An 8587-nucleotide genomic window follows, 5' to 3' on the forward strand; every position below is an offset into this window, starting at 1 on the left:
TTCTTTCTCAAAGCTATTATTTATTCTGTACAAGGTTCCACTGTACATCAGACATTCTTCTACTCTTGCTTACACAGTAAACAAGTGCACACCAGCCCTTTGGCTCAGGTTCACAGGGCTTCCCTGGGGAAGGGGGTCAGGCCAGTTAAACTTGGGGCGTCTCTCTCTGATGCCTCCTGGGAGCATTGGAAAGCTTCGGGCTCCAAGGGGCACAAGCTGGGCCCACCTGCGTGGATGCACAGAGCTCCGTGCCTTGGTGCCGGACGGCTTACTCTCCGGGACAGCACCGAGTTTTGTCCAGAACTACTCAGGGCAAAATCACGCCCGTGGGAAAAGAATCATACGGCTGAGGCAAGATGTCCCCAGACACCCAGGCTCCAGCTCCTGGGGTGGGACTGACGACCGATGCCAAGAGGGGCTGAGGGGTGGCATGGGCATCCCTGAGAAACTCGGTCCAAAGGGCCTATGTCTAGGAGGCTCTGAGACGGGGTGGGGGCATGAAGGTCAGGAAGAAGAAGCACATTAAGAGGGAATAAATTAAAGGTGAGAGAAGTTCTAGGGATAAGGGGCTTGTGCTATCCTTCAAACAGCTGGGGAGTAGACCAGGGGTGGCTTAGAGGAAGTGGGCAGGAAAAACTTGATACACTACCGTAAGAAATCTCCTTCCACCTACTCTCCTCTTCACCTCACTGCGATGTAAAACAAGCCAGGGGCTACGGGCACGACCCCCATCTCCCCCAGCGGGTTTGAACACGGCACTGGGGAAAAGGGAAGAGGCTGAGGGATATTTCAGGGAGGGGCAGTTACCCCCTGGTCCCCAAATGCTATAAGGCACAATTCTTGGAGGCAACTAGATTCCATCCAAAACATTAAAACAAAAACAAAAACAAAAACTTGTTAGATCCCGGGTCTACTGTGGCTGTACTTAGGGCCTGGCCGACGCCCACCTAGCACCACTGGGGGCTAGCATTAGAAAAGCTGTATTTGAAGAAAAAAAAAAAAAATGACCAGCATAACATCCCAGCTGTGAAGAAGTGTGAAGGAGAGCATCTCCAGTCTGCAAGCTTTAGTTATTGTAATTAAAAAAAAAAAAAAAAAAAAAAAAAAAGTTGGGCTTTTAAAAACCAAAATCAGCTTTTTTAAAAGTCATCCCCTTGTCTGTCTCCCTGGAGATAGCAGCGTTAAGAGGGCTCTTGGCTCATGGGTGTTTTTCTTGCTTCTGGACTGGTGAGCAGGGTCCAGGCGAAGACAGGTGCCAGGCTCCGGCGCCGGGGCTCCCAGGCGGCGATCCTCCCAGCAGGCTCCAGAGGGCGCTATCTTCTCGGGAGGAACGGGGGCTGGAAGGGCACCAAGAGGACGAGATCTTCTCCCCACAGACCGCTGTTGTTTATTACACACAGGAAAAAACCACAAGCTTAAAAACGCAAACAAGAGAAGCCGAGGGGACACTGTGCTGGCTCCGGGCTCTGTGTCCTGTCGATCTTCGTGCCGCGTATGGCTCAGGGGCTCCTGGCTCCGCGCTCCAGACCCTGACCAGGCTGCAGCAACTCCTGCTCGGCAGCTTTAGTTTACTTTATTTTTCTCTTATTTGTCAGGATTTTTTTTTTTTTTGTCTTAAAAAAAAAAAAAACTTAGGGTGTGGGGCCACCACAGGAAAGGGAGACAGGGATGTAGCTCCTTGCTGCTACATGCGGGAGGGTGGACTGGCCAATTCGTAGAAGAGCAAATAGGCGTCGCTGGTGCGCACTTGGCTGGAAGACATGGGTGTGACGCTGTGGAGAGAGCAGGGAAAAGTCAGGGCCCTGGTGAGTGGGCCACTGGACACAAACTGAGTGGCTGAGGGAGTCGTGAGGGCCCGCTGCTTCTCTCCCTACTGTGCCCCCAAAGCCAACCTCTCTCGTCTTCTAGAAATTCTGCAAATGCGCAGCGGGCTCGTATATATCACACGGCCTTTTGGTTCTGACCTTTTGCAGTCAAGTGGAAGCCACACAGATGGGTGAGGTACAGGTGTCTGACAGCCAGGAACCCTGAGACCTCTGTCTCACCTGGAGTCATTGAAAGTGTGCCATTCGCCCGTCACTGGACTCCGGCAATAGGCTGTATAATGGCCGCCCATGGTGGTTCCAGAGTGATTGGACACAGCGTACAGGTTGTAAACAGCGTGGTCTGAGGAGGAAATACGAGGTTTCAGGCCCCCAGGGCATTTCTCTCCCACCTGGCCTGGCCTCTATTCCTGATTTTCAAAACTCACTCTTCAGCAGCTTCCTTCTACCTCTTGGCCTCCCATCTGGATTTTAGGCACCTGTACCTTGTTTCCGCCCTTCCAGCTCAGAATACTCACTGGTGTTTTCTGAGGCAAATTCTCTCAAGTCCAGGTCTCTTAGTGGGAAATTCACAAATGTTGTGAGCTTGCTGGTTCGTATCCTGGATTCTGAGAACCGCTTCAGATCTGGTGTTGATGTGAGTCAAGGACAGACAGGGTGGCAAGAGTAGTCACAGTAAAGGAGACTGGGTCCTAAGAGGGCGATGCGCTTCTCAGAAGCATTAGAGCAAACAGGGAAAGGAAAGTCTACCAAGTTTCCTTTTTTCCTACTCTGTTCGCCCTCACTTAGGCCCCCAGTCACTCTTTGAAGGCAAGGCCCTGCCAAGGGGGAAGTTTAAGGATACGGAGCACCAAGATCTTTGGGAACCTCTGGATGGAGAACTTCTTTATACATCGTTTTCTGGCTCGGCAGTGACAGCATGTCTGAAAGACACGACAAACAGAGCTACAGAGGACTTGGGAGAGAAGTTAACAGGCCGCGACCCGCAACTCCTGGGCTCGATCTGCCGGTGACAGGTCTTTCCCAGAGAGGTCTCTTGTATGCGTGCTCTTGCTCTCGCGGAAGGGGGACTTACTGGCTTTTCATCGCCATCAAGCACATCCTCTTTGGTGAAGAGCCTCATGCAGTCCATTAAAGTTACCTCAGGATAACCTCGCTGGAAGAGACAAAAAGTCACAGGTCGATGACGTGAAAAGATAAGAGTGGGAGTTTCCAATGTGGGGCAACAGGGGCACATACCTTAGCGATGGGCAGGGAGAGGTCCCAGAAGGGATCAAAGACTGTAGAGCAGTAACCACAGTCAGTGCACGTCAGGGAGCTCTTTAGCTGCCCAACAAAAAGATCTGCAGAAGAGACGGGACAGCGAAGCTTAAACCCGGAGAAGGAGCACACGTCTTCTCTGGGCTGCGTCCCTTCTCAGCGCTCCTGACTCTGTCCGTGGGCCACTGGGCAGAAAGAGGGTTCCCTGGGAGGGTGATTCTTAGGGCTTTTCATGCTCATTCTCTACTCAGGCAAAAGCAGTTGAGGGGGAGAGCAGGCATTCCTCCCATTCACGCACTTACCCCCAATCCGACTGTCTTCCCGTTCTAGATACTTCCTCCACATCTGTCGCCCTTTCTCATCATCACTAGGAACCAGAGAGAGGGAGACAACTGGGTCAGAGCTCACGAGAAGTTTAAGGATCCATCGATCTAAATCCTTAATATTAAGAATTCTCTCCAAATTATTAACCCCAAAGTAGTCAGCAAAAGATCACAAGTTCACGAAGGGTTTCTTTCCTATGGCCTTCTCCTCTTACTTACGGAAGATGATCGAGGTTCTCAGGGTTGGACTTAGGCCTCACTGTTACCCGGTTCACCTCGTTGTGGAGCCCATCCAGAAGAAAGCGCAGAAACTCCTGAGCATCTTGCTGACTGAGTCCAAAGAAAAGAGAGTGAGCAACACCTCTCGTTCTAAGAACCGACCTGCTGGGGCCGACTCCCACCCCGGAGAGGACATGTCTGCAAGGCTCTTACTTATAGCCAACGAAGCGCGGGGCGTATCTCTGGATCTGGGTCTTGAACTCAGATGGGCTCACCACATCATTGGGGGATGAAGTCCATATGGTCTGGATTAGTTTTGCAAACTCTACAGGAAGGAGAGGGTAGAGAGGGGGCACGGAGGGCAGGTGAGACATTTTCTGGAAGAAACTCCAACTAGAATCCCACCAAAAAGCAGCTAAAGGAAGAAAAACAGGACGGATACTTAGAAAACACATCTACTGGAGTATGGTAGTGGAACGGAGAAAGTGTCCGCGGATGGGCTCCTCACCTTCCATGAGGGCTGTGTGGACACTGCTGCCGTGGCTGAGATCCCGCATGTAGAGCCTCTGGAGGCAGTAATCCCTCAGCTCCCGGGTGTTGCTCAGACACTGCAGAATGGAGTTCATGAAGCACTGCAAGAGATCATCAGACCATCAGCGGAGAGAGGCCCCTGTCATGCGTGTCTACTCACGCAGTACCAAAGGCCCTCTGGTTCATCTACTCCTGAAGCGAACCCTCCCACAGCCTCAAGTTCCTCTTTTCGCAAGTGAAAGGGGTGCAGTGAGGCAGATTCCCACTGCCGGCAGAGGTGGCGTAACTGGTTATTTACCATAGAGACGTACAAACGGGTGTGGGTGAGCTGGGCAGAAGTGGGTGGGAAGTGATGGATGTCCCTCAGGAGAAGGATCCAGGAATGTAGCTGACAGTGAAGAGGGCAACTCCCCTTTAGCAGTGCTTCCTGCTCGGGGTGAAGAGTGAGGCAAAGCCCTGGCCACAAGGGCACATTTCAACGGGCCTAGAGGATGGGGAGTCAGCAGGAGCTGGGAGGGAACTCTGGTTAGGTGGTCCCAGGTGGAACAGGAGGGGGTGGCCTCAGGAAAGAAGTGGGCTGGGAAGAGCTCACCGTGTTCCCAAGGTTTCGAAGACCAGCCAGACCCTGGGCGCTCTTAGAATTCTGTAAGCAAAGAACACATGGCGTATGAGACTGAAGGCAGAGAGGCTGGGCCTGGGGTAGGCTCTCCCGGGCACTTTTCTGCCAGTCGGAGCCATGAGCATCAGGCACACACATTATTCTCTCTTCAACTTTAGACTATGTACGTGGTAAGAAAGAGGGTTGAAGGATGCCTGTCATTTTCAACAAACAGCAAAAATATTCTTCAGGGCTTTCTTTTGTTGAGATGTGTCCCCCCCCCCCCCCCATCCCTATATTACTCTTCATTCTCTGCCACACTGGAGGCTGGAGATTAGAATGAGAGACTAGGAACTTGTGTATTTGATTGCGGCTACAAGGAACTCCAGGTCCCAAATCCAGGCCTTATCTCCAATGACCCACTTTTCTGCCCGTAGATGTCCAAAACATGAAGCAGCTGTCATAACAGGCACTTCAAGGAGGTCTTGAAATGCTCAATGACAAAACATCTGAAGCGAGTCGGATCTTCAGCTGGGGAAAACCGAAGTTGGCCTGCCATCCTGAATTGCCGGGAGACAGGTGGGATTCCTTCCAGCTGAGCTCAGCTCCTAAAGGCTGATTACAGCCTGGGAGAGTCCTCCCTGCCTGGCTCAGGTTTCAGCATCCTGACTGGTCACTGGCTGGGAACACTTCTGATGGCAGACTGTGGCCACACAGAGGTAAGCACCTGGCTGAAGGTGCCACTCTGGTTCTTGTCCTTGTTGTGGAGGCCGGTGAGGGGGTTGGAGCGAGGCAGCTGCTAGGCCGAGGACTGTGAGTATTGTCTGTCCAGCTCTCTTGGCTAATTCCGGCCCTACCTCTAAGGAGTCAGAAAACATTTGGGCTCAAAGGGTTAAAGACACAGTGCGCAGATGAGCCTGCCACCCCCTCTCTCCGGGAGGGGACGCGGGAGCCGGCAACTCTGGAGCAACACTGACTGGGGCATGCGTGGGGCCAGCTCAACCCTGATCAGAACAGGAGCCTGAAATAACTCAGCTAAAATTACTCATGCTGTGTGCTGACAGCCTCTGAGGCTGTCAGCAGCTCAAAGCCCATGAGGTTGTCAGCTCAAGGGGGTGGGGAGAGGCAGGCTGAAGGAGGGCTTTTCTCAGGAACTGCCCTGCTGATCCCACAAGGAAGTGGATCCCTCCTTCCTAGTTACCAGGTCTAACACTAACAGGGAAGGAAATATACTCAGAAGAGAGACCTGGTTTCCACCTGCAGTTAGAGAGGAAAGCTTATTGGCAGCAGGTGGGCAGAAGCATCCTCAGCCAGCACTGGAAGTATATGGCCCCAAACACAAATTTAAATCTTACCTGACAGTCTAAACCCTGATGTTCCAGTATGAGGGCCACAACAGAGATAATTCCCTGGACAAAGACCTTATCAGCATTTTCAGGGAAGCCCGGAGAAGGATTCCCCACTGCCCATTTGGAACTAAACGTTAAAGCCCGTCCACAAAAGGATACCCACTCTTCCCTCCCCCAACAGCCACTCTTACTCCTATTTTTGGCAGCGCTTTGTTAGTTCTTACCCCCTGTGCCTCAGACGACACCTGTCTAAAGGAGCTGTAGAAGCAAAACATTCTACCACTGGTGATCATGTCAAGGTCCATCAAGGTGGGCCCTCAGCGGAGACAGTAGTCACTTAGTACTAATGGGGGAGGGGCAATGGAAAACTGGAGGCACTTCTGTGGCCTTGACACTTTTAACTCTGACCCAGCAAAGGGAGGGTCAAGAACACATCATCACCTGTGGTTACGGTTCTTGATCTAACCCTACCAATGGCCTAGCCGGTGCAGACATGGGGAAGGCTCCTTTAAGGTTTCGTTAGACCCTCCGTTAGTTTTCCTTTTCGTAGGGGGTGGGGGGTAGGTCGTGCCTCTGTCTGAAATTTCCTGAGTGCAAAACTACTTGCCAATTTCTAAGCGCTCTGTGTAGAAGGCTGTTGGATAACAGGAGTCTGGGGGTGGGAGTGGAGGGGAGAGCAGGGCTGTTCTGTGCCCAGCCAGATATTCTTCTGCCATGAATAGGAAATCAGGAGCTCCGGGGAAAGTCAGCACTTTCCATTCCAGAGAGAACAAAATGTCCTAGGAGTGACCTTTCTTATGGGGAAAACAATCCTACCTCAGGGCTGACCGGGAGAGGCTGGACCCGGAGACCCCCCACCCAGCGAGAGCCTCTCACCCAGCGGGAGACAAGGAAAGGATTCCAGCTGCTAATGTGGAGCTCATATGCCAAGACCTGAGAAAGTCTGGATCAAGAACTTCCTCGAAATGAGCCATCAGCCAACCTAAGCTTGACTTAGTAGCAACCGCAGTTCTGAAAAGTAGACGCCACCTCCGCAGTTAGTAAACAGGCAGCATTCACCTTCCGCGAAGGGGCAGGGGGCTCAGCAAGAGCCCGCTCTGGGTTAATGGGGCAGAAACATCTGGGGATACAGAAGCACAGGCTTATGGGTCACATAAGCAAGGCTGATGGAGGTTTGTGTCTTCACACTCAAGACCCCGCTAAAGGGCTTTCCTGCTTACTTCACCTGTGCCACGAGTGTCAGCCATGAGTCCTGGCTGCGGCCAAGGAGCCTGGTGTGGCCCTGGCACGGGGCAGGGCACGCACTGCCAACTCGTGGAGCTGGTGCCTGTTACATAAGATCTGTCAAGCTCTGGCCCCTTCTCCCTTCCCCAAGGGGGCAGTGCCCAGCTTCTAGCCCCAGCATTACCCCGGGGGCGGGTGGTGGCTACTTCATCTGAGGGACCCAGTGCCCACTGAGCAGAACTGGGGACGGCCGAGAAGAAAAGGGAAGTTGCCCTCTTTCACCTGTCTGCGACTCCTCTGCCCTTCACGGGGGTCAAAGGACCCCCGTTACCAACCCTTTGGGAGAGCGCCCTTTGGGATCAGTGAGGGGGAGGCGGCTCCTTTCCCACCAGCCTTTCTTGCCGGGTTTTGGTCTTGGAGGAGTCACACGCGCAGAGTCCAGCGTGCCGCCGGTTCCCTCACACAGCGAGAGCCAGTCAAGGTTACGCTTTCCCGCACCTGTCCTGAGAGGTGCCAGGAATTAAGAGCCCAGGGGCCACCTGGTGCCGGGGTCTCCAAGAGGGAGGGGAGGAGGGGGGCTCGGCCTGGGACCTCAACAAGGGGAGGGGGCCGCGAGTAAGCCTGAGATCACCTGGGGAGGGGGCATTCCTTGCCGGGAGAAACTGGGAAAGGAGGGGCGGGGGCTGGGAAGAATCGGTCCCCCAGGCCGGGGGCGCGCGCGGCAGATGGGGGCGGGGGGGTGGGTGGGCGTCCCGGGGAGGAGGCGGAACCCTAGGCCCTCGGCGTGGGGGTCCCGGAAAGGGGGCCCCGCGTACCTTGGCTTTGTTGAGCAGGAGCCCCACGAAGGTGGAGAGCAGCAGGGAGGGGGAGAGCGGGGAGCGCGGCCGCAGCTCCTTGGCGAGGGCGGGAAAGGGGGCGGCGGGGGGATCCTCGGGCAGGGTCACGGTGTACGAGGTGCGCATGCTGGGGGGCAGGCGGCGGGCTCGGCCCCACGCCTAACGTTGGCAAAGGGGGCGCGGGGGAGGACCGCGCGGTGCCGCGGCCCGGACGCCAAGGCCGGCGAGGCCGCCACAGGACACCGTCTGCGGCGCCCGGCGGTAACCGCTCCGGCCGGCCGACCGCGCGCTCCTTCGCCTCAACCTCCCCCGCGCTCGCCGCCAACCGCCCCGACACCCGGCTCTCTCGCGCTCCGGCTGACTGGCGGCCCCGCCGGCGCCTCGGGCCCCACGACGTCAGCGCCGGGGGCGGGGCCGGGGCTCC

At 54.8% G+C, this 8587-nt stretch overlaps 1 protein-coding gene across 8 annotated transcripts in view; it reads right to left on the reverse strand.

Annotated features, from left to right (window-relative positions):
- Positions 1 to 8587, reverse strand: part of USP2 (ubiquitin specific peptidase 2) — a 25190-nt gene continuing 16603 nt past the window's right edge. For 7 of the 8 annotated variants that reach the window (XM_040483306.1, XM_040483300.1, XM_040483302.1 and 4 more), the window contains 11 exons: positions 4749 to 4799; positions 4134 to 4257; positions 3839 to 3950; positions 3626 to 3736; positions 3386 to 3450; positions 3063 to 3166; positions 2899 to 2979; positions 2668 to 2746; positions 2342 to 2449; positions 2046 to 2166; positions 1 to 1772 (listed from right to left, as the gene is read on the reverse strand). In XM_040483306.1, the coding sequence (XP_040339240.1) occupies positions 1685 to 1772; positions 2046 to 2166; positions 2342 to 2449; positions 2668 to 2746; positions 2899 to 2979; positions 3063 to 3166; positions 3386 to 3450; positions 3626 to 3736; positions 3839 to 3950; positions 4134 to 4257; positions 4749 to 4799 (1044 nt within the window). In that variant the 3' untranslated portion in view covers positions 1 to 1684. Of the gene's footprint in view, positions 1773 to 2045; positions 2167 to 2341; positions 2450 to 2667; positions 2747 to 2898; positions 2980 to 3062; positions 3167 to 3385; positions 3451 to 3625; positions 3737 to 3838; positions 3951 to 4133; positions 4258 to 4748; positions 4800 to 8142; positions 8472 to 8587 lie in introns of those variants that run through there. The other variant, XM_040483307.1, reaches the window with a different exon arrangement.

The sequence above is a fragment of the Herpailurus yagouaroundi genome, unplaced genomic scaffold (genome assembly GCF_014898765.1).
Source record: "Herpailurus yagouaroundi ecotype Mexico unplaced genomic scaffold, PumYag 161, whole genome shotgun sequence".
NCBI classification, from domain to species: Eukaryota; Metazoa; Chordata; class Mammalia; order Carnivora; family Felidae; genus Herpailurus; species Herpailurus yagouaroundi.